Source organism: Pongo pygmaeus, chromosome 10 (assembly GCF_028885625.2).
Source record: "Pongo pygmaeus isolate AG05252 chromosome 10, NHGRI_mPonPyg2-v2.0_pri, whole genome shotgun sequence".
NCBI classification, from domain to species: Eukaryota; Metazoa; Chordata; class Mammalia; order Primates; family Hominidae; genus Pongo; species Pongo pygmaeus.
The window spans coordinates 131,959,848-131,985,330 of NC_072383.2; the positions used below are offsets into that span (position 1 = coordinate 131,959,848).

General features: G+C 41.5%; 1 protein-coding gene across 3 annotated transcripts; it reads left to right on the forward strand.

The window, feature by feature from the left end:
* Positions 1-2,648: 2,648 nt before the first annotated feature.
* ZNF140 (zinc finger protein 140) lies at positions 2,649-25,056 on the forward strand. Of its 3 annotated transcripts, none has more exons than XM_054444916.2 (5): positions 2,649-3,203; positions 3,404-3,460; positions 5,224-5,350; positions 5,575-5,670; positions 23,135-25,056. In XM_054444916.2, exons 2-5 carry the CDS (start codon positions 3,452-3,454, stop codon positions 24,274-24,276), a joined length of 1,374 nt encoding a protein of 457 aa, XP_054300891.1. In that variant the 5' UTR covers positions 2,649-3,203; positions 3,404-3,451; the 3' UTR covers positions 24,277-25,056. The 3 variants fall into 3 exon arrangements, with proteins under 3 accessions (XP_054300891.1, XP_054300890.1, XP_054300892.1); XM_054444915.2 differs by having other exon boundaries at positions 3,026-3,203; positions 5,572-5,670; XM_054444917.2 differs by lacking the exon at positions 3,404-3,460 and having other exon boundaries at positions 3,070-3,203; positions 5,572-5,670.
* Positions 25,057-25,483: the final 427 nt, after the last annotated feature.

Sequence of the window (25,483 nt, forward strand, 5' to 3'; positions counted from 1 at the left end):
AAGCGTGAGCCACCACACCTGGCCTTAAATTGTTTCTTAACTCAATCCCTTCAATCCATTCTCTGCAACAGTTCAGATTAGTTTCCAGAACATTTAACTATTGCCCCTAGTGGCCTTCTTCCCTTCAGTTCACCATGAACACAGGCTGTAGAATGCAAATATGATTACGCACATCCTCCTTCGAATTTTAATGTGTCTTCCCAGCTTAATGAGCGACATCCAAGCTGCTTCACAAGGACTTTTTTTTCAGTCTCATGTCTTTTCACCAGGCCAGTGAATTTCCTCTTTTTTTGCCCTCTTCCATTTTGTATAATGGGCTGTTTTTCTTTTTTGTCTCTCTTTTTCATTAACTGTTCTCTCGACCCGGAACAATACTTCTTTGATTCAGTGGGTTGACTCTTCTGTAACCTCATATTTCAGCATAAAGTTGGTGCTCTTCAAGGACAGGAATGTGACTGGCTTGCTTCCCCAAAACCTCTCCTATGTGCCCAGGACAGTGCCCCACACAACGCTGGGAGTACAGGCGCCCCCAGGTCACTGGGTGTCCAGCCCCTGTAGATGCAATCCAGTGCCTCTTTCCAGAAGGCTTCTGGGGGAGGGCTCGAGCTGGAGCACATGAAAAACCAGGGCCGCTGCAGCGTTCCTTCTCAGGTAACATGAGAATGCTCGAGGGGCGGGGGGATCCCAAAGGGAGAAGCTGTGGCTGTGCCGGTACCAGGTAGAGACTGGGTCGCTCCATAAGGCCACGAGGGACCCGGAGTCACATCCTCTGAGACCACTGTTTCAAGGCGACCTGGGAGCATTGCAAGGATTCTGGTTATTACAGTTATATGAAGCCAAAGCGTCAGAGGTCCTTGAACCAGAGCAACTCCATCTTGTTTATTATTATTATTTGTTGTTGTTGTTTTGGGCTTTTTTTTTTTTTTGACACAGTCTCGCTCTTTCGCCCAGGCTGGAGTGCAATGGCGCGATCGCAGCTCACTACAACCTTCGTCTCCCAGGTTCAAGCAATTCTCCTGTCTCAGCCTCCGGAGTAGCTGGGATTACAGGCATGCACCACCAGGCCCAGCTAATTTTTGTATTTTTAGTAGAGATGGGGTTTCACCATGTTTGTCAGGCTGGTCTCAAACTTCTGACCTTGTGATTCGCTGGCCACAGCCTCCCAAAGTGCTGGGATTACAGGCATGAGCCACCACGCCCGGCCTTGTATTTTTTTTTAATTTTTTTTTTGAGACGGAGTCTTGCTCTGTCGCCCAGGCTGGAGTGCAGTGGCGCCAACTCGGCTCACTGCAAGCTCCACCTCCCAGGTTCAAGTGATTCTCCTGCCACAGCTTCCCAAGTAGCTGGGATTACAGGCGCCCACCACCATGCCCAGGTAATTTTTGTATTTTTAGTAGAGAGGAGGTTTCACCATGTTGGCCAGGCTGATCGCAAACTCCTGACCTCAGGTGATCTGCCCGCCTTAGCCTCCCAAAGTGCTGGGATTACAGGCGTGAGCCACTGCGCCTGGCAACTCCATCTTAAATAAGAACTGGGTAAAATAAGGCTGAGGCATACTGGGCTGCGTTCCAAGACCGTTAGGCATTCTAACTCACAGTATGAGACAGCAGGTCAGCATGAGACACAGGTCATAAAGACCTTGCTGATAAAAGTTTACAGTAAAAAAGCCGGCTAAAACCCACCAAAACCAAGATGGCAATGAGAGTGACTTCTGGCTGTCCTCACTGCTACATCTTCCACTGTCAGAGGCGGTTGAACCAGGGCAACTCTATCTTGAGTAGGGGCTGGTTAAAATAAGGCTGAGATCTGCTGGGCGGCATTCCCAGGAGGTTAAGGCATTCTTAGTCACAGGATGAGACATGAGGTTGGCACAAGATGCAGGTCATAAAGACCTTGCTGATAAAACAGGTTGCAGTAAAGAAGCCAACTAAAACCCATCAAAACCGAGATAGCAATGAGAGGGACCTCTGATTGTCCTCACTGCCCACCATAAAGTGAAACTTTCATTTTATGGATTCACCTCAAATTCTTTCTTGTGCAAGATCCAAGAACCCTCTCTTAGAGTCTGAGATCCGGACTCCTTTCCAGTAGCAAAAGGTCTTAAACTGAAGTACTGACTCAACAGTCGTTAAGAATCCTAGCTGTTTAACAGAGGCGGTCTTGGGCTCTTGCTGGGCCGCGGTGTGTTCTGGGAAGTGTAGTCACCTGAGTCCCCAGTTCCTTGTCTCTGGGCGGTGTGTGCACGCCAGCGAGGCACTGTGGGAGTCATAGTAGGGGAGGAAAACCCTATACCCTCTCGCGTGCGGCGCACGAGTTTGAGGGAATGTAGTCGCTAGAGCCCTGCCTGGTCTTCTGGCTTTGGGGGCGGCCACGATGCACTCTGGGAGTCGTAGTAGGGGAAGAAAGTCCTCCGCTTTTTTGCACAGGGTCGCTAGAGGTTCTGGGAAGTGTAGTTGCCTGAAGCTCGTGTTCTTTGTCTTTCGATGATGTGCGCGTGGCTTCAAAGCACCCTGGGAGTTGTAGTGAGGCGGGGAAAGCCATATGCTCTCTCGCGGGGTCGCGGTTGTTTCTGGGAAGTGTGGTTACCTGAGTCCCGCGTTCTTCCTTTCTCGGGTGGTTGTGCGCGTGGCCGCGAGGCACTCTGGCAGTTGTAGGAACGCAAAGCCCTGTGTACTCTTCCGCGGGGAGGGGGGGGGGGGGGTGGTCGCGGTTGTTTCTGGGAAATGTAGTTGCCTAGGACCCGAGTTCTCTGTTTCTCGGCTCTGGGCGTGGGAGGATATAGCCCTATGCTCTGGCGCACCGGGCCGCGATGGCGTCTGGGAATTGTAGTTGTCCCAGGTCCTCGTTCTTTGTCTCCTGGCGTTCTGGGCACGGCAGCGAGGCGCTCTGGGAGTTCCAATAGGAACAAAAAGCCCTTGCGCGAAGGGCCGCATTGGTTTCTGGGAATTGTAGTTTCTTGAGGCCCGCGGCCTGGTTGGGGTGACGTCCGCGAGGCTTCTGAAGACGCAATTCCTGCGGCGCCCGCAGTGGGGCCCTGGGGGGCGGCGCTGAGCGTCTGGCCTGTGTTGGCTGTAGGCAAGGAAAGGAGCCCGCCCGGTCTGCGCCAGATGGCCCCTGGCGGTGACTCGGTCCGGAGCCCCGGAACGCTACGCCCACCTGGCGAAAAGCACCACGGAAACGCGCCGTCCTGTGGCCACTGTTAGGTGAGGGGGTTCTGGGGAGGCGCGCCGTGACAGGAAGAGAAAGCCGGCGCCAGTGGTCCAAGCGCGATCTCTCAGGGCGCCCCGCTCTCTACGTGGGAGGCGCGGAGCGGGGGCCACGGGAATCCCCAGTGCGGGAATCTAGTGACTTGGGCGCGGCCTAGCTGGCCCGTTCGCTCAGGGCTCCTTTTTCTGTCTGCCAGGTCTGCCATTTTACACTTTTCTGATCTCCTCCGTCCCTTCTGTGAGCTATGTCTCAGGTAAGCTAATGATATATATATATATATATATATTGTTTTTTGAGAGAGAGAGAGAGAGACAGGGTCTCCTCCTGTCGCCCAGGCAGTGGAGCGATCATAGCATCCTGTAACCTCAAACTCTTGGCCTAAAGTGAGCCAACCCACTTAGCCTGTTTCCACTTTTCTTTGTGAAGTGCAGCCGTGTTTTTCAGGACTTGGGACGTGGCTTTCTTTCTCCTACAACCACCTGCCTGGCAGAACCCCAGGACCCTGTCCCTTGTTCCTCCTTTTCAGGTGCTTATACTTAAGTATACATGAAGAGAGTGACAGGAAGCTATCCAGATGTGGGCGGGGTTTCTGACCTGGCTGGCGTGTTTTAGGGTGAGAGGGTTAGGGTGCCAGCTGTTACATTGCCTCCTCTTTCCCACAGTATTAGAATGAGGAGTGCTTTACGTTACTCCAGTGCCCGTTCATTCGTTTATTCAATATGTTTTTACTGAACCTCTACTTTCAGTGCTTCCCACAGTGTGATCCTTGGACCAGCAGTATCAGCATCATCTGAGAACTTATTAGAAATGAATATTCTTGAGTCCTACCCCAGCCTTCTGAATCAGGAACTGGGAATTTGGCCCAGCAGTTTAAGGGTCCGTCCAAGTGATCCTAATGCGCAACTCATTCTATGTCTTGAGGATGCAGAAGTGACCAAAACAAAATCTCTGAATCCACAGAGCTCATTTTTCAGACATGACAGAAGGAACACATTTTTATTTTGATTTTGGCTAAGGGCTTGGCTGGTAATTGTGCTTCACAGCAGTGGGGATAACAGGGTCAACTATTCAAAATGAGTCCCTCATTTCAGTTCCACTTCTTTACCCTACTTTTTGTCATACTTATCTCCAAATTTAGAGGCTCTCTGAGTTTTGCTGGGGAATCCAATTTCCACCTCTGCTGCAGATCTTGCTGTGTAGGAAACAGCTGCTTTATTAGTCAACAGTCTTTAATCACTTTTTTATTAAACTTCAAAACTGTAAATTATAACTGCCATCCATCTGGGGCTGCTACTAGTTTGAGACCTTTTAAATTCCTATTCATGCCTTATAGATCAATGTGGATCACTCAAGTGGTGCAAAACCAGGCTGCAAAGCAAGGGCTTATATATTATTCCCCCTAACTCAGAGGGAAAGTGCTTTAGGTTCTGTCCTGGGAGGTATTACATTCTCTTCTTGCGGAATCAAGATTCTTTATTGCTTATCCTCCTTGTTCTGTGACATTGCTAAAATTACCACTAAGTTTCACAGGTATTTCTTTAGGATTAGGGATGACTGTGACAAACTTGAGACTGTATGCTCCATTTGAAGGGTGGTGCTGTTATCTGCTGTAGCCAATTATTACCCTGAAGAAATTCTGGCTGAATTATATTAAAATAGGATGGTATTAAGGAAAATATACGTTGTTTATTAACATAAAGGAATACTGTAAAATCTTAAGAATTTTTACAACCAATGCCAAAAATCCATATTGTTCATGTGTACAATCCTTTATTTTGAATAAAATTGTAAATTATCTCAGGACAGATAATTTATGTTTTTTCTCCTTTTCTCCAGTTATACAACAAAACACAAGAGCTAGGCTCTTCATTATATAATTACTCAGAATTCTGAAAACTCCCACTGTTACTACTTAGACACATTGCCTAACCTCCACAGTGAGACTCATTTTATTCCTTGATGAGGGAGTTTGTGGGCATGTGTGCTGGTCATGCAAATATCTGTCTGTCATTTCAGGGGTTAGTGACATTCAGAGATGTGGCCATAGACTTCTCCCAGGAGGAGTGGAAATGGCTTCAGCCTGCTCAAAGAGATTTGTACAGATGTGTAATGTTGGAGAACTATGGCCATCTGGTCTCACTGGGTAAGTATTCTTCTTCATCTCCCTCAAGTCAAAATTTGACCGTTACAGTGGCTGTTATAATTATCTGGCTGAATATTCCCAAGAGAAGTATGGGGTTTCTTAAAATTAGTTTTAAGATGGGGATGTAACTGCACCTTATTTTTAGACATTTTAAAAACTTACATCTGACATTTCTTTTAGGATTCAATGACTGATCTTGAATTTATTTCATTTTCTGCAAGCAGGTCTTTCCATTTCTAAGCCAGATGTGGTTTCCTTACTGGAGCAAGGGAAAGAACCCTGGCTGGGGAAAAGGGAAGTGAAAAGAGATCTGTTTTCAGGTGAGTGAGTTGGAAGCTGATGGGGAAATTTTTTAAAACCACTCAATTAGTCAATGAGAAAGGAATACTTTTTAATATGTTGATTGGAAAATTTTCCCTTAAAGATACCAGAGATACGCCGGGCGTGGTGGCTCACGCCTGTAATCCCAGCACTTTGGGAGGCCGAGGTGGGTGGATCACGACATCAGGAGATCAAGACCGTCCTGGCTAACACGGTGACACCCCATCTCTACTAAAAATACAAAAAAATTTGCCGGCCATGGTGGCGGGTGCCTGTAGTCCCAGCTACTTGGGAGGCTGAGGCAGGAGAATGGCATGAACCCGGGAGGCAGAGCTTGCAGTGAGTCGAGATCGCGCCACTGCACTGCAGCCTGGGCGACAGAGCAAGACTCCATCTCAAAAAAAAAAAAAGATACCAGAGGTATAAAGACTGAAGTTTCACTTACAACTCCATAAAAGACTACTTCATACCCAATTCTGTTTTTTCTATATTACCTAACAGCTGACATACTTGACCAGTTCTCACCTTATACTTTCTCTACTTTCTCACAGGTGTCTTTTTTGTTCCCATTGTTTGTTCTGTCTGGTCTCTGAATTTCATTTCTTTTTGTTTTTTCTTTCCTTTCTTTCTTCAAATGGACATATATTTCTATTGCCTAAATTCAACCTGAGAAAGAAAAAAAAATTAAAAGTACATATTTTGCTGTTCTATTTAATCACCTTGAAAAGATTAACTCATTACTCTTTGATTAACTGATATTTATTTATTCCTTCACATACACTCTTAATATTTACAGAAATTTTAATCTTGTCAAATCTTTCTCAAGACTTTCTATTAAGTGCTACAGAGACTAGAGGGTGTGCAAAAGTGTAATAACTATCAAGGAATTCATGACCTAGTGATGTGTCTAAATAACTTGCATTAGATATCCTCAAATTAGCAGTACAGCAGTGAAAAAAGGAATTTCCAGTTGGTGTTTTAGGCTTGGGTAATTTGGATACAGATAGTAGTAGAGAAACAAAAGACAGAAAAAGGGTCAGTTTTGGAGAAAAGGTGATGAATTCTGTAAGTTCTGAATTTTGTAAGTTCTGTAAATTCTATAGTTGATTCTATAGCACATGTTTAATGGAGGTACACTGATTTTTAGAAAGAAAAGGAGGAATGCGTACTTTTTAGGAGGCAGCAGCTTAGGACTGATGAAACAGATGCCATGAAAGCTGAGCTGTAGCTTTAAGGAAGAGTAGTGGTTGTTAATATGAAATGCTGTGGAGTCCCTTAGGAGAATGTCCAGAAGGATTTGCAAAGGAGGTACTAATGTGGGCTGAAGCAGTGAGATGGAACAGGTGCAGGGGAACTTTGTTTAGTGGGAGCAAATGAGGAAAAATGTCCTTTTTGAATTAAAAAATAACAAAACTGATAAAAGCATGTACAAAAGAAGTGAGGAAAAAGGAAAACATGGAAGTTGCCTCTAATTCTTCTACTATTTTTTTTTTGAGACGAAGTCTCGCTGTTGCCCCCCAGGCTGGAGTGCGATGGTGCGATCTCAGCTTACTGCAACCTCCGTTGTCTGGGTTCAAGTGATTCTGCTGCCTCAGCCCCCTGAGTAACTGGGACTACAGGCACCTGCCACCATGCCTGGCTAAGTTTTGTATTTTTAGTAGAGATGGGGTTTCACCATGTTGGCCAGGCTGGTCTCAAACTCCTAACCTAGTCATCCGCCTGCCTAGGCCTCCCAAAGTGCTGGGATTACAGGCGTGAGCCACTGTGCCTGGCCTAATTCTACTACTTTAACACAGTTCTTGAAGTTTTTATGTGTTCTTTCCAGTATCTTGTTTTGAAAATTTTTTTCATTGTGAAATATCACAGACAGAAGTAATGCATGAACATACATGTACAGCTTAATAAATTATTATAAGGCAAACACCCATGTGACCAAGGTCAGTAAACAGAACACTGCTAGGTTCCTTGAGAGCCTTCTGTGTGCTCATCCTAACCCTCCAATAAAGCTAATCATCTCTTTGCTTTTATGGTAAAGTAGCTTCCTTGGTTTTCTTTATCGTTTCATCAGCTGTTTGCATTTGTGTTCACTATAGGTTTGTGTGTTTGTGAACTTTATATAGAAAGATTTATAATGTATTTATTGATTTGCTTCTCAAAATTATTTTTAAAATGTTTTTGGCTGTGCACAGTGGCTCATGCCTATAATTCCAATACTTTGGGAGGCTGAGTTGGGAGAATCACTTGAGGCCAGGAGTTTAAGACAAGCCTGGGCAACATAGAGAGACCCTGTCTCCACAAAAAAATTTTAAAAGCTAGGCATGGTGGCATGTGCCCATAGTCCTAGCTACTTGAGAGTTTGAGGTAAGAGAATCACTTGAGCTGAGGAGTTTCAGGCTGCAGTGAACTATGATTGTGCCACTGCACTCCAGCCTGGGCAATAGAGCAAGATCCTATTTTTTTTAAAGTTAAAAAAATTTTTAACGTAATTGCTCTAATAGTTTTTTTCATTGTACAAGTAAGTATACCACAATTTATTCGTTCTACTATTGAGGGCTTCTTAAGTTTTTTGCACATTTAGAGATACTGCAAGCAATGCTGTTACTGTGCCTGTATCCTGATACATATTGGCACAAGTTTCTCTGTGGTTTATATCTAGGACTAGAATTGCCAAGTTGGAGGATAATGCATCTCTTTATGTTATTAGATAATGCCAAAATGTTTTCCAAAGACCCTTGACTGACTTATACTCCCACAAACCCAATAAGTGAATGCCTGTTGGGCATCGTAATTTTCACCTATCAGAAGGGTGTGCAGTGGTAGCTTGTGGTTTAAACTTGCATACGAACATGTTCGTATGTTTATTGAACATGTAGGTATCCCCATCTGTGAAGTGAATCTGGAAGATTTTTGCTCTTGTGTCTATTGGATTCTTTTATTGATTTGTAGAAGTTATATATTTTAGATAGAAATCCTTTGCTAATTGTATGTACTGCAAAATCTTTCACATGTGGCTTTTTTTTTTTTTTTTTTTTTTTACCCTTTATAGCTTCTTTTGATGAACAGAAATTCTCAATTTTAGTGTGGTCAGATTTATCAATCTTTTCTTTTATGTTTAATTTTTTTTAGCCTGTTTAAGAATCTTTCCCTCCTAAGGGATTATGATGAAGACATCTTCCTATATTTTCTTTTTAAAAAACCTACTTATTTTGCCATTCACATTTCGATCCATCGTTCACTTTATTTTGTCATGTGAGTTAGTAGTCAACTTTGCTATCTTCTGTATGGAGATCCAGTTATCATAGTATCATTTATTGTGATACATCAACCATTTTCCTCACTGTTTTGAAATTAGTTAAATGTCAATTTTTGTGTTTGTATGTTTCTAGGTTCTCAATTCTCTTTCATTTTTCTCTTTGCTCAAATCTATATAGCCTTAGTTACAGATTTAATGATTAACATTTTATTGTATTTGTCTTACTCCTGCCCCTTTTTTTCTCTGAATTATTTTAAGTAAACAGGGCTACCATTTAAGAGTTGTTGCTGCAATCTAGTGTAGATCTAATCATTACCTGAACTATGTAGGCATCCAGGGAGCTGAGGGAGGTAGACAGATTGGAAATAAAGTGAAGAAGTAGACTCAAAAGGACCTGGCGATTGGCTAGATGACAGACATGAAGAAGACTGAGAAGTTGTGGTTGACATTAGTCTTTTTGGTGGTATGATTGTTTCCTTAGTAAAAAAAAAAAGGATCAGCAAGTTTGTAGGGGAGGGAAGATTGTATTGAGACTTGTTGAGTTTGGGTCTCTGTGGGATACGAATATATAAATCCAGTAGGCAATTGAGTATCATAGCCAAGAGGTTTCAAATGCATATTCCTAGGCCCCACCCTGGAAACTCTAAATTGGTAGGTTTGGGGTGGAACCAAATAATTTGCATTTCTTTCTTTTTTTTGGCTAGTCAAAAAAAAAAAAAAAAAAAAAAGCAGTGTGAGTGGAGGAGAAACAAAGAAATCTGTAACTAGTTGTTATCAATGACTTATAAACTCCACTGCATTCAGACCAGCCAGAATTTGCTTTTCTAACAAATGACCAGATGATGCTGATGCTGAACTAAAGTAGACATTTAGGAGTTACCTGTACAGCTTCTTAAAATTTTGAATTTTCTTTGTAAAACTGTTGCATACCTGTTGTTTCTTCTTAAGCAACTTTCCCCCGTTTCTTTTCTATATTGCTTCTCTATAGGAATGCTAGTCAAGTTGTATATTTATATCTCTTTATCTTTATTATACAAATAAAAATACGGCTGGGTGTGCTGGCTCACGCCTGTAATCCCAGCACTTTGGGAGGCCAAGGTGGGCAGATCACCTGAGGTCAGGAGTTCAAGACCAGCTTGGCCAACATGGTGAAACCCATCTCTACTAAAAATACAAAAATTAGCCGGGTGTGGTGGTGTGTGCCTGTAATCCCAGCTACTCGGGAGGCTGAGGTGGAAGAATCACTGGAACCCAGGAGGCGGAGGTTGCAGTAAGTCGAGATCATGCCATTGCACTCCAGCCTGGGCGACAGCAAGACTCTGTCTAAAAAAAAAAGGAAGGAAGAAAGAAGGGAAGGGAGGAAGGAAGGAAGGCTCTAAATCTTTCTAGATTTTTTCCTGCAAATACCATTGTTGTATATAGAATAGTTTCACTGCACTGAAAATTCTCTCTGTTCTGCCTAATCATCCATTCCTAACCCTTGGCATCCACTGATTTTTGTTACTGTCTCCATAGTTTTGCCTGTTCCAGAATGTCAGAGAGTTGGAATTAACCTTTTCAAAATGGCTTATTTCACATAATAATACATAGTAATATGCATTTTAGTTACATGTCTTTTCATGGCTTGATAGCTCTTTCTTTTTAGCACTGAATAATATTCCATTGTCTGCATGTACTGCAGTTTACTTATCTGTTCACCTACTTAAGGACATTGTGGTTGCTTCCAAAGTTTTGACAATTTTGAATAAAGCACATCTGTGTGCAGGTTTTTGTATGGGCATAAGTTTTCATTTCATTTGGGTAAATACCAAGGAGTGTGACTGCTAGGTCATATGGTAAGAATATATTTAGTTTTGTAAGTAACTGCCAAAATGTCTTCCAAAGTGATTGTACCGTTTTGCATTCCCATCAGCAATGAATGATTGATATTATCATGTGATTTTATTTTTTTATCACGATTGGTTGTTGGATTTTGCTAATGCTTTTATTGCTTCTATTGATATTATGTGATTTTACTTCTTTAGCCTGTTGATGTGATTATATTTTACATTAATTGATTTTCAAATGTTGAACCAGCCCTGTATACCTGGGATAAATTCCACTTGGGCATGGAGTATAATTCCCTTTATACATTGTTGGATTAAATTTACTAGTATTTTGTTGAGAATTTTTACATTTATGTTCATGAGAGATACTGGCCTGTCATTTTCTTTTCTTATAATTCCTTTGGTTTTGATACTAAGTCAATGCTGGCCTCATCGAATGAGTGGGGAAGTTTTCCCTCCACTTCTGTCGTCTGGAAGAGATTGAGGGGGTTGGTATAATTTCTTCCTTAAATGTTGGGTAGAATTTACCAGTGAATCCTGATGCTTTCATTTTTGAAAGTTATTAATTATTCATTTGATTTTTTTTTTTTTTTGAGGCAGGGTCTCACTCTGTTGTCAAGGCTGGAGTGCAGTGGTGCAATCATGGCTCACTGCAGACTCAACTTCCCCTGGCCCAGGTGATCCTCCCATCTCAGCCTCCCAAGTAGCTGGGACTACAGGTGTACTCCACCATGCCCAGCTCATTTTTGTATTTTTTTGCAGAGACGGGGTTTTACCATGTTGCCCAGGCTAGTCTTGAATTCCTAGGTTCAAGCAATCTGCCCACCTTGGCCTCCCATAGTGCTGGGATTGTAAGTGTGAGCCACCGCACGCAGCCTCATTTGATTTCTTTGCTAGATAAAGGCCTATTCAGATAGTTTCCTCCTTATTGTGTGAGCTTTGGCAATGTATGTCTTTCAAGGAATTGGTCCATTTTATCTATGTTATCAAATTTGTGGGCAGAGTTGTTCATGGTGTTCCTTTATTATCCTTTTTATGCCCATGAAATTTATACTGAGGCCCCCTTTCATTGCTGATATTAATAATGTATGACATCTTTTTTTCTTAATTAGCCTGGCTAGAGGCTTATTGATTTTAATTATCTTTTCAGAGAACTAGGTTGATTTGGTTGCTTTTCTCTATTAATATCCTATTTTTAATTTCATCAATATTTGTGCTTTTTTTTTTTTTTGAGACAGAGTTTCTATCCTTTTGCCCAGGCTGGAGTGCAATGGCACTATCTCACTTACTGCAGCCTCTGCCTCCCGGGTTCAAGCGATTCTCCTGCCTCAGCCTCCTGAGTAGCTGGGATTACAGGTGCACGCCACCATGCCCAGCTAATTTTGTATTTTTAGTAGAGACGGGGTCTCATCATGTTGGCCAGGCTGGTCTTGAACGCCTGACCTCCAGTAATCCACCCACTTCAGCCTCCCAAAGTGCTGGGATTATAGATGTGAGCCACCACACCCAGCCTATTTTTTTTGAGACAGGATCTTGCTCTGTCACCTAGGCTGGAATGCAGTGCCACAATCGTAGCTCACTGTAACCTAAATTTCCTGGGCTCAAGCCTTCCTCCTGCCTTAGCTTCCAAGTAGCTATGAGTACAGACACATGCTAACACTCCTGATTAAATATTTTATTTTTTATTTGTAAAGACAGAGTCTTGCTATGTTGTCCAGTCTGGTCTTGAACTCCTGTCCTCAAATGATCTTCCCACCTTGGCTCCCAAAGTGCTGGGATTACAGGTGTGAGCCGCTGCACCTGCGCCCTTTGCTCTAATTTTTATTTCTTCTTCCTTTGAATTTAATTTGCTCTTTTTAAAATTTCCTAACATAGAAGGTAGATGATTGATTTATGAAGGGGTGGCCTGCCCCTCCACACCTGTGGGTATTTCTAGTCGGGTGGGACGAGAGACTGAGAAAAGAAATAAGACACAAAGTATAGAGAAACAACAGTGGGCCCAGGGGACCGGCGCACAGCATACCAAGGACCTGCACCGGCACCGGCCTCTGAGTTCCCTCAGTTTTTATTGATTATTATTTTCATTATTTCAGCAAAAAGGAATGTAGTAGGAGAGCAGGGTGATAATAAGGAGGTCAGCAAAAAACATGTGAGCAAAAGAATCTATATCATAATTAGGTTTAAGGGAAGGTACTATGCCTAGATGAGCACATAAGCCAGATTTATGTTTCTCTCCACCCAAACATCTCAGTGGAGTAAAGAATAACAAGGCAGCATTACTGCAAACATATCTCGCCTCCCACCATAGGGCGGTTTTTCTACTATCTCAGAATTGAACAAATGTGCAATCGGGTTTTATACCAAGACATTCAGTTCCCAGGGGCAGGCAGGAGACAGTGGCCTTCCTCTATCCCAACTGCAAGAGGCTTTCCCCTTTTACTAATCCACCTCAGCACAGACCCTTTATGGGTGTCGGGCTGGGGGACAGTCAGGTCTTTCTCATTCCACGAGGCCATATTTCAGACTATCACATGGGGAGAAACCTTGGACAATACCCAACTTTCAAGGGCAGAGGTCCCTGCGGCTTTCTGCAGTGCATTGTGCCCCTGGTTTATTGAGACTAGAGAATGGCGATGACTTTTACCAAGTATACTGCTTGTAAACATTTTGTTAACAAGGCATGTCCTGCACAGCCCTAGATCCCTTAAACCTTGATTTTATACAACACATGTTTTTGTGAGCTCCAGGTTGGGTCAGAGTGGCTGGGGCAAAGCTACAAATTAACAACATCTCAGTGAAGCAATTGTTTAAAGTACAGGTCTTTTTCAAAATGGAGTCTCTTATGTCTTCCCTTTCTACGTAGACACAGTGACAGTCTGATCTCTCTTTCTTTTCCCTACAATTTACATTTTTTCAATATATTAATTCAATGCTATAAATTTTCCTTTAAGCACTGCTTTCACTGCATCCCACTAATTATCCCACTGAAATAAGTTGTATTTTCCTTTTCATTTAGTTCAAAATATTTTTGAATTTCTTTTTAGATTTCTGGTTTGTGTTACTTAGAAGTGTGTTGTTCAATATCTATGTGTTTTGAGATTTTCCTTTTAATCTTTCTGTTACTGATTTTTGGTTTCATTCCATTGTGGTCTGACAGCACATATTATATGATTTCTATTCTTTGAAATTTGTTAAGATGTGTGTTATGACTAAGAATAGGGTCTATTTTGGTGAATGTCTTGGGAATTGGAGATGACTGTGTAATCTGTTGCATGAAGTAGTCTACTGATATCAGTTGATTGATGGTGCTGTTAAGTTCAGCTATGTTCTTACCGATTTTCTGCCTGCTGGATCTGTCCAGTTCTGAAAGAGGGGTGTTGAAGTCCCCAACTGTAATAGTGCATTCATCTGTTTCTCCTTGCTGTTTTATCAGGCTTTGCCTAATGTATTTTGATGCTTTGTTGTTAGGCACTTGCACACTAAGGATTTTTATGATTTCTTTCTTGGAGTATTGACTCCTTTATCATTATGCAGTGCTCTTCTTTAACTTTGCTCTGAAGTCTGCTGTGTCTGAAATTAATTTAGCTACTCCTCTTTCTTTTGATAAGTGTTAGTATGGTATACCTTTCTGTACTCACTTATTCTAAATCTATATGCATCTTCATATTTAAACTAGGTTTCTTGTACACAACATATAGTTGGGTCTTGTTTTGTGATGCACTCTGACAATGTCTTAAGTTAGTGTATTTAGACAGTTGACCTTTACTTTTAAAATTTATTTATTTTTTGGCTGGGCGCGGTGGCTCACGCCTGTAATCCTGGCACTATGGGAGGCCAAGGTGGGTGGATCACAAGGTCAGGAGATTGAGACCATCCTGGCTAACATGATGAAACCTCGTCTCTACTAAAAGTACAAAATATTAGCTAGGTGTGGTGGTGGGCACCTATAGTCCCAGCTACTCGGGAGGCTGAGACATGAGAATGGCGTGAACCCAGGAGGCAGAGGTTGCAGTGAGCCGAGATCACACCACTGCACTCCAGCCTGGGCAATAGCGTGAGACTCTGTCTCCAAAAAAAAAAAATTATTTATTTCTTTAGAGACAGGGTCTCCCCGTTTCCCAGGATAGAGTGCAATGATACAATCAGAGCTCACTGCTGTCTCAAATTCTTGGGCTCAGGAGATCCTTTTGCCTCAGTCTCCCAATGTGCTGGGATTATACGCATGAGGCACCACATCTAACCTCGTGTGTGTGTGTGTGTGTTTTTTTTTGAGATGAAATGTCACTCTGTAGCCCAGACTGGAGTGCAGTGGCACAATCTTGGCTCACTGCAACCTCCCACTCTTGGGTTCAAGCAATTCTTCTGCCTCAGCCTCCTGTGTAGCTGAGATTACAGGTCCCCGCCACCACACCTGGCTAATTTTTGTATTTTTAGTAGAGACGGGATTTCACCATGTTGGCCAGGCTGGTCTCTAACTCCTGACCTCAGGTGATCTGCCCACCTCGGCCTCCCAAAGTGCTGGGATTACAGGCGTGAGCCTATGCACCCGGCCCCCTTTTGTGTTTTTTATTGAGTATTTTATATGATTTCATTTTCTCTTCTTTCTTAGCATATTGATTATATTTCTTTTTCTCATGGTTGTCCTAAAGTTTGCAATATACTTTTTTTTTTTTTTTTTTTTGAGATGGAGTCTTGTTCTGTCACCCAGGCTGGAATGCAGTGGCATGATCTCTCCTCACTGCAGCCTCCACCTCCCGAGTTCAACGGATCCTCCTGCCTCAACCTCCATAGTAGCTGGGATTACAGCCACGCGTGCTACCATGCCTGGCTAATGGTCTGCATTTTTAGTAGAGATAGGGTTTTGCCATGTTGGCCAGGCTGGTCTCGAACTCCTGACCTCAAGTAATCCACCTGCCTTGGCCTCCCAAAGTGCTGGGATTACAGGCATGAGCCACCATGCCCAGCCTACATTTATAAATAATCTAACCCTACTTTCAAATAATACTGTGCCACTTCATGTGTAGTGCAAGTACCTTATAATAAAATATTTCTCATTATTTCCTCCAGTCCTTAGTATCACTGTTGTCATTAATTTCACTTATATGTAAGCTATAATCATAAAATACATTGTTATTATTTTTTTGAGACAGAGTCTTGCTCTGTTGCCCAGGCTGGAGTGCAGTGGCACGATCTTGGCTCACTGCAACCTCTGCCTCCCGGGTCCAAGCAATTCTCCTATCTCAGCCTCCTGAGTAGCTGGGACTATAGGTGTGTGCCACCATGCCTGGCTAATTTTTTGTATTTTATTTATTTATTTTTGAGATGGAGTCTTGCTCTGTCACCCAGGCTGGAGTGCAGTGGCACTATCTCAGCTCATCCGCCTCCTGGGTTTAAGCGATTCTTCTGCCTCAGCCTCCTGAGTAGCTGGGACTACAGGCGTGAGCCACCACGCTCAGCTAACTTTTGTATTTTTAGTAGAGACGGGGTGTCACCATATTGGCCAGGCTCGTCTCGAACTCCTAGACCTCGTGATCTGCCCGCCTCGGCCTCCCAAAGTGCTGGGATTACAGGTGTGAGCCAACGTGCCTGGCCTTGTATTTTATTTTTTGAGATGGAGTCTTGCTCTGTCACCCAGGCTGGAGTGCCATGGCATGATCTTGGCTCACTGCAGCCTCTGCCTCCTGGGTTCCAGAGATTCTCCTTCCTCAGCTTCCTTCCTGGGTAACTGGGATTACAGGTGCACACCACCATGCCTGGCTAATTTTTGTATTTTTAGTAGAGACGGGGTTTCACCGTGTTGGCCAGGCTGGTCTCAAACTCCTGACCTCAGGTGATCTGCCGGCCTTAGCCTCCCAAAGTGCTGGGATTACAGGCGTGAGCCACTGTGCCCGGCCAATACATTGTTATTTTGAACAAGCTATTATCTGTGAGGTTAATTAAGAATAAGAAAACTAAGGCTGGGTGCAGTGGCTCACACTTGGAATCTCAGTACTTTGGGAGGCTTAGGTGGGAGGTGCTTGAGCCCAGGAATTTGAGGCTCTAGTGAGATATAATCCCAACACTGTTCTGTAGCCTGGGCAATAAAGCAAGACCCTGTCTTTTTAAAAAATAAAATATTTATTTTACTTTTAGTTATTTCTTCTTAAATGCTATTCCTTTCTTCACGTAGGTCTGAGTTTCTGACCTGTATCATTTTCCACCTCTCTGAAGAACTTCTTTCAACATTTCTTGCAGGGCAGGTGTACTGGCAACAAATTCCTTAAAAAAACTTTTATTTTTCTAAGAGAGTAATTTCTCCTTCACTTTTAAAGGATAATCTCACAGGCTACAGAATTGTGGGCTTGAGAGTTTTTTTTTTTCTTTTCTGTCAGCACTTTAAATATTTCACTCCACTCTCCTTGTTTTTTTTCATGGTTTCTGAGAAGATCTGATGTATGGTAATCCTCCCCTATCTTCAGGGGATATTTTCCAAAACCTCCGATGGATGCCTGAAAATGCAGATAGTATTGAACCTCATTGCCATTGGTTAGAATATGTTTCTGTTCATGTCTTCCATCCAAAAATTTAATGCCTTTTCCATTTTTTGTTTTTTGTTGGCAGGGTCTCATTTTGTCACCCAGGCTGGAGTGCAGTGGTGTTATCATAGCTCACTGCAGCCTCGAGCTCCTGGGCTCAAGCGATCCTTTCACCTCAACCTCCTGAGTAGTTGGGACCACAGGTGCATGCCACCACACTTGGCTAATTTAAAAAAATTTTTTTAGAGACGGGTGCTCCATATCTTGCCCAGCTGGTTGCAAACTTCTGGCCTCAAGCACTTAGGCAATCCCCTTGTCTTGGCCTCCCAAAATTCTGGGATGACAGGCATGAGCCACCTTGCCTGGCCCTTTTACACCTTAACTAAGCACTTATGCACTTGTGGTTATAACTTTTGCAGTTTGAGGTGCAACAGCAAAACTAGCTGAGTTGCTTTTTTTCTTCTTCATATGAATAGAAGACTCATTCTGCTGTAATCTTAGCAACCTCAGCATATGAGAGTTTTTCCTTATTGAGTGGAGAAGAAATTTCACATTTTCCCGTTAAGGAAGCACTTTGTAGCTTGTTTGGCATATCTGAATTGCCAGCATCACTACTCTTGTGCTTTGGGGCCATGATTAAGTAAAATAAGGGTCAGTTGAACACAAGCACTATGATACTGCTCAGGTATCTGACAGGTGATTTGACAGCTCCTAAGTGACTAACAGGTGGGTAGCATTCGCAGCATAGATATGCCAGGATGATTCACATTCAGGGTGGGATGGAGCAGGATGGTGCGAGACGTCACACTACTCAGAACGGTGTACAGTTTAAACATGAATTATTTCTGGAATTTTCTATTTAATACTTTTAAATATTGAACAAAGGTAACTGAAATGGTGAAAAACTACAGATGAGAGGACTACTGTAATTCCCAGCCTTGTTCCTTTATAGGTAAGGTTTTTTCCTTTGACTTCTTTTTTTTTTTTGTATTTGATTTTCTGAAATTGGAATATGATATACCTAATTGTAGGGGTTTTTGTAGGGGGCGAGAGGGCACTTACCTTGCTTGGTGTTCTCTGTGTTTCCTGGATCTTGTTTTGGTTTATGACATTAATTTGGGGAAATTCTCCGTCATTATTTCCTCAAAGACTGCTTCTGTTCTTCCTTCTCTTTTATTAGTATTTCTGTTATGCTTATATTACCTCATTTGTAGTTGTCCCACAGTTCTTGGATAATCTGTTCCTTTTTTTTCCCCTCAATATTTTATCTGTTTTTCAGTTTTGGACGTTTCTATTGAGATACCTACACAGAATACTCATGAGCCCATTGAAGGCATTCTTTATTTTCATTACAGGAATTCTTTTTTTTTGAGATGGAGTCTTGCTCTGTCACCCAGGCTGGAGTGCAGTGGCGCAATCTCAGCTTACTGCAAGCTCCACCTCCTGGGTTCATGCCATTCTCCTGCCTCAGCCTCCCGAGTAGCTGGGACTACAGGCGCCCACCACCACACCCGGCTAGTTTTTTGTATTTTTAGTAGAGATGGGGTTTCACTGTGTTAGCCAGGACGGTCTTGATCCCCTGACCTTGTGATCTGCCAGCCTCCACCTCCTAAAGTGCTGGGATTACAGACGTGAGCCACTGCGCCCAGCCCATTACAGGAATTTTTATTTCTAGTATTTCCTTTTGATTCTTTCTTAAAATTTTCATCTCTCCTTATATTATCCATCTCATCTTGCATCTTGTATACTTTTTCCCAGCAAAACTGTTAGCATATTAATCATAGCTTCTTAAATTCCTGGACTGATAATTCCAACATTCCTACCATATCTGTCTCAGATTCTGATGCTTGTTCAGTCTGTTCAAACTTTTTTTTTTTTGCCATTTAGTATACCTCATAATTTTATGTTGAAGGATGGACATGATGTACTGAGTAAAAGGAACTGCCTTTCGTAATGTAGTGGTAAGGTGTTGGGGGAAGAGAAGCATTTTGTAATCTTAAAATTATGGTAAGCCTGTGCTTCTGGACTAAGAACTTAATTAGTTCTTAATTTTTTTTCCACCTTATGTGGGATAGGATGGCTAGAAGGGGCTGGAGTATAGGATATTTCCCTTTCCCTTGGTGGAAGGCTAGAGCTGGCTAGAGTTTGGTATTTCCTTTCCCAGGGCAGGTTAGGCTCTGGTAAAATATTTTCTTGGAGGGCAGGCCTTGTTAAGAATGGAATACTCTGGTCTCTTTTAAAAAATGGCTATTTTTATCTTAGCCCTTCCAAAAACACAAGGGAATTTTTCTCCAATATTCACTCTGAACACCGGACAGAGCTCCTGGAGGTAAAACACAGAACCCTAGGGACACCCATGACTAGAGTTTTGAACCAGACTTGTCCACATTGAGCTTCCAGCTATTCATCAGTTACTGGTTCCTGCAGAGGTTTCTGCTTGCGGGTTTCTTTTCTGGTGAGTTGTCACCGTATCTTCCTGTCTCATTTTGGGGGCAGTTGTTTGCCCTGTTAACTGCACTTCTCTGAGGGATCTTACAAGAGTTTAGTTTGTTCAACTTTTTACTTGTTGTTAGGACAGAGTAGTGACTTCTAAGATCCTTGTAAGTCAGACTGGAAACTGCAAGTCTCCCTGTCATAATTTTCCGTAATTTCCTTCTTCCTGTATTGATCTTAAATAACATTGGCGATAGAAGATATTAGGCTGTTTTCCCAAGAAAAGAGTGAATACATCTAAAAAATTTCCTTGGAGTATATTAGTTGCTGGTTTATCAAAGGAATCCTTTATTACATCAAGAATGAAACCTTGGTGGCTCATGCCTGTAATCCTAGCATTTTGGGAGGCCGAGGTGGGCAGATTGCCTGAGCTCAGGACTTTGAGACCAGCCTGGGGAACACGGTGAAACCCCATATCTACTAAGATACATAAATAAATAAATAAATAAACCATTAGCCAGGCGTGTCAGCGTGTGCCTGTAGTCCCAGCTACTCGGGAGGCTGAGGCAGGAGAATTGCTCGAACCTGGGAGGCGGCGGTTGCAGTGAGCCAAGATCATGCCACTGGACCCCAGCCTGGGTGAGAGAGCGAGACTCCGTTTCTTACAGAAAAAAAAAAAAAAGAAAAGAGACCTTCTATCTATAGGCTTTTAATAAGTACTGAGTTTCCTCAAATCCATTTGGCATCTACTAAAAAGAGCATGGAGGTATAGTAGGAGATGGGAAGAGGTGAGGTGATTGAGGAAGGGAAGTGTGTGAAGGGATATGTAATTAGCATTCTATTTTTATATCTTGAACATTGTTTTCTTGATTGTGTTTTTTACTCACTGTTGTGAGAAATATGGCAAAGAATACACTAAATCTGTGCAATTAACCCCATTTTTTTTTCTTTTTAATTGACACAATGACTGTGCATGTTTATGAAGTACAATGTGATGTTTCAATACATGTATACATTGTATAATGATCATATAAAGTTAATTAGCAAATCCATTATCTCAAATGTGTATCATTTCTATGTGACAAGAGCATTCAAAACTTCTATTTTGAAAGATACATTGTTATTAGCTATAATCACCCTACCATGCAAGAGAACACCTGAGCTTATTCTTCATATCTAACAATAACATCGTACCTGTCCAACACCCCCCCCCTTTTTTTTAAGACAGGGTGACATTCTGTTGCCTGAATTCCTGGGTTCAAGTAGTCCTTCCAGGTCACTCTGTCAAGTAGCTAGAAGTACAGATGCACAGTACCATGCCTAAGTTTTAATTTTTTTTTTTTTTTTTTTTTTTGGTAAAGAAAAAAGGGGTCTCACTTTGTCACTATGTTGTTTAGGCTGGTCTCAAACTCTAGGACTCAAGTGATCCTCCAGCCTCAGCCTCCCAAAGTGTTTGGATTACAGGCATGAGCCACCACACCTGGCCCCAACAGCTTTCTATTTTTTTTTTAATGTCCAGGTTCACTTGGTATATTTCAGTTCCCAACAAGTTTCCTTGAAGCATTTCTAGATGAAGCCTTTATTTATTGCAGTGGATTTTTAAATCTTATCTCTGGTCTTTTATACAATTTTTACCCTAAGTATAATGAACTTGCTCTTGTGTCTTACATCAATATTTTCTTCTGTGTTCTCTTTCCCTGTGTATATTCTCAGTTCCTGAAAAGAATTACTCAGTTTACATCTACAGAGCTCTTATTGAGATACTCAGTAGATACAGAATTGGTTTAAAGAAGAGGCAAGAAAGAAATTTAAAGTTTTATCTGCATTGACACAATTATTTTAACAGCTGTTTCACTGCCTCCCCATCTTGATCTTTCATGTATTCTGTATACCTACTATATAGGTGTACAGATCTTGATCCATTATTGAGATATGAATTAAATATTTCATCAAAGAAACAGTCTGTTTACCTTTCCTTAAAAGCTTACAGTGAGAGCAATAACAGATAACATTTTTCCCAAAGTGCCAACGTACGTTTGACTGAAATGAAAAATGCATTTTTAGATGTTATTGGGAATTTTAAGCTTATGTGAAAGTTATAAGAATAGTACAAAGAATGTCCACATTCACCTTTGCTTATACACATTTGCCTTATCATTTGGCATATGATTTTTCTTCTGAAACATTTGAGAATAAGTTCTATATATTATGGCCTTTTACCTCTATACACTTAAGTGTAGATTTCCTAATAAGAATTTCCTGAAGATAATGAATTTTTTTTTTTTTTGAAACAGAGTCTCGCTCTGTCACCCAGGTTGGAGTGCACTGGCGCAATCTCAGTTCACTGCAACCTCTGCCTCCCAGGTTCAAGCGATTCTCCTGCCTCAGCCTCCTGAGTACCTGGGACTACAGGTGCATGCCACCACACCTGGCTAATTTTTTGTATTCTTAGTAGAGACAGAGTTTCACCGTGTTAGCCAGGCTGGTCTTCATCTCCTGACTTCATGATCCGCCCGCCTTGGCCTCCCAAAGTGCTGAGATTACAGGCGTGAGCCACTGCACCCGGCCAAGAGTATGAATGTATTTTTAAGGAGACACTTCATATTATTTCAAAATTCTGTTCCAATTTAAAAATGATGAAGTCCATCGTTAAAATTCAGCATGGAGAAAATTAGGGCTTATGTTTGTCAAACACATTTGCTATTAAGACACTTTATTTTTCTGTCCAACTTTCATTTTAGGTTAAAGGTTACTCATGTTACATGAGTAAATTGTGTGTCATGGGGGTTTGGTGTACAGATAATTTTGTCACCCAGATAATCAGCATAATGCCCAAGTCAGGTTTTTAATCCTTACCCTCCTCCCACATTACATCCTGAAATAGGTCTCAGAAAAGACATAATTGTACCAAATATGAGCTTCATAATAGTTCAGAAGGTAGAGTTGGAGGATCATAGGCAAGTTTTCAGAGAAACCGCTTTTTTTTTCATTTAGAGTAAGTTATTATAAGATGTTCCAAAGGCACTAAATGAACAGAATCTAATGTCTTTGTGCAATCTGACGAACACTTACAGCGTTTAGTAGCAGCATTATGAAATTGCCATTTTTAGATAATTCTGGCAGTAAATATCGTTTAAATGGTGGTGAAGGAGACTAGCAACCTATTCTTCACAAATACTTCCTGACAGCTCTGTTTTCCCTGCTCTTTCAATTACTTATATTTACTCTTTCTCCTTATTTACCTATATGTCTATCTCTATTTGATCTTTTCTGAAGTTCTGGGCATACTACTCGGATTTCAGTCACAGACAGCTGTGAAAGCTGCTATTGATAAGATTTTTTAAAACTTCATTCTGTTGCTAAAGAAGGGAGAAATGGCCTTATTTTATTCAATACAGGAAAAAGAAACATTCACTTTTTTTTTGGTATCTTTCAGTTTCAGAGTCAAGTGGTGAGATCAAAGACTTTTCAGCAAAAAATGTCATTTATGATGACTCATCCCAGTATTTGATCATGGAAAGAATTCTAAGTCAAGGCCCTGTGTATTCCAGTTTTAAAGGAGGCTGGAAATGCAAAGATCATACTGAGATGCTGCAAGAAAATCAGGGATGTATTAGGAAAATAACAGTCTCTCATCAAGAAGCCCTGGCTCAACATATGCATATCAGTACTGTGGAGAGGCCCTATGGATGCCATGAATGTGGAAAAACTTTTGGTCGACGCTTTTCCCTGGTGTTACACCAGAGGACTCATACTGGAGAGAAACCATATGCATGTAAGGAATGTGGCAAAACCTTTAGCCAGATTTCAAACCTTGTGAAACATCAAATGATACATACTGGAAAGAAACCCCATGAGTGTAAGGACTGTAATAAAACATTCAGTTACCTTTCATTTCTTATTGAACACCAGAGAACGCACACTGGGGAGAAACCTTATGAATGTACTGAGTGTGGAAAGGCCTTTAGCCGTGCCTCCAACCTCACTCGACATCAGAGAATTCACATAGGAAAGAAACAATATATATGCAGGAAATGTGGGAAAGCATTTAGCAGTGGCTCAGAACTCATTCGCCACCAGATTACACATACTGGAGAGAAACCTTATGAATGTATTGAATGTGGGAAGGCATTTCGCCGTTTCTCACACCTTACTCGACATCAGAGCATCCATACAACCAAAACCCCCTATGAATGTAATGAATGTAGGAAAGCTTTCCGTTGTCACTCATTCCTTATTAAACATCAGAGAATTCATGCTGGAGAAAAGCTCTATGAATGTGATGAATGTGGTAAAGTTTTCACTTGGCATGCATCCCTTATTCAACATACGAAGACTCATACTGGAGAGAAACCCTATGCATGTGCTGAATGTGATAAAGCCTTCAGCCGGAGCTTTTCCCTCATTCTACATCAGAGAACTCATACTGGAGAGAAACCATATGTATGTAAGGTATGCAACAAATCCTTCAGCTGGAGCTCAAACCTTGCTAAACATCAGCGGACACACACTCTTGACAACCCCTATGAATATGAAAATTCATTTAATTACCACTCATTCCTTACTGAACACCAGTGAATTTACACTGCAAAGAAAAGCTGAATGTATGGAATTTTTTTAAAAGAAGTATAATGCCTTACTTTTACTTCAGAGAACTCTTGGAAAGAAGCCTTATGTGAAAGTGATGACTGTGAAGTAATATGGCCCACACTTTATTCAGCACCTTGGAGAAAAAAAAACCCAGGAATATGTGGAAAAGCTGTTAATAACCACTCTTTTTTTTTTTTTTTCAATAACAAGGTGAAATCAATATTGTTGAGAAGATTCTTCCATCTGGTAATGTTGAGAAGACTTCATTTGGTAGGATTCCCTTACTTTATGTGTGTAAATTCCTACCAAGAAAGAATACATATCCAATAGATTGGAGAAAGCCAGAGATTAGCTCTCATTCCGCATCTGTCAACCAGGACAGAATGCATGGGCAAGGGATGAGCTTTACAAAGATGCACTTTGGAGATCAGAAAATTCATGTTTAAGCAAAGTGATACAAACACAGTGATTTGGGAATGCCTTCATTTATAATGCAATACTTAAATTTTAATACTCTTGTGGGAGAAAAAGCAACTGTATAAATGAATGTAGAGTGACTTTCTGCAATATTTCAAACCTATATCAGAGAATTACACTGTGGGAAAACTACCATTGTAAAGAGTGTAGCAAAATCTCCTTAGATATCTGAAAAGTCATACTGGATGGACTCTGTAGGAAAGGGTTCTATTTTGAGGGAAGGGGGATTCCTTTTTGTTTTTTAAGTGAATTCAGAAAATGTTATAAATAAATTTTTTGGTTTATTATAAACCTTCTACTTGCTGATTTTTTCCCACAGCATGTGATTCTGAAAATGTAACTACAATATTGACATAAAAAATAAAGAGTAGTTTTTTTTGTTGAAACATACAAACCTAACGAAGTGTTTTTAGGTGTTTTATGGTTTTAACTTTCAGACAGAGTTTGGATTTAAGGTAATGCTGACAGTTATCCTTGAATCTGACTATAGACATCTGTTATTCAGTGTGAAATAAGTATAAGATACATCACAGAAAATTACCAGGGTACTCCTCCTGTTTTGTTCCATGTACAGTGAAAACCGTTCTTTTGTAAGCATGTATTTAAAACTGTTCTGGCATTACCACCTGCCCAGCTAACAAAGCTCACACCATCAGGGTGAGTTTGCCTTAATCAGGAAGGTAAGCAATTTTATTTTGTAGAAAGGGAGGTAGAGAAT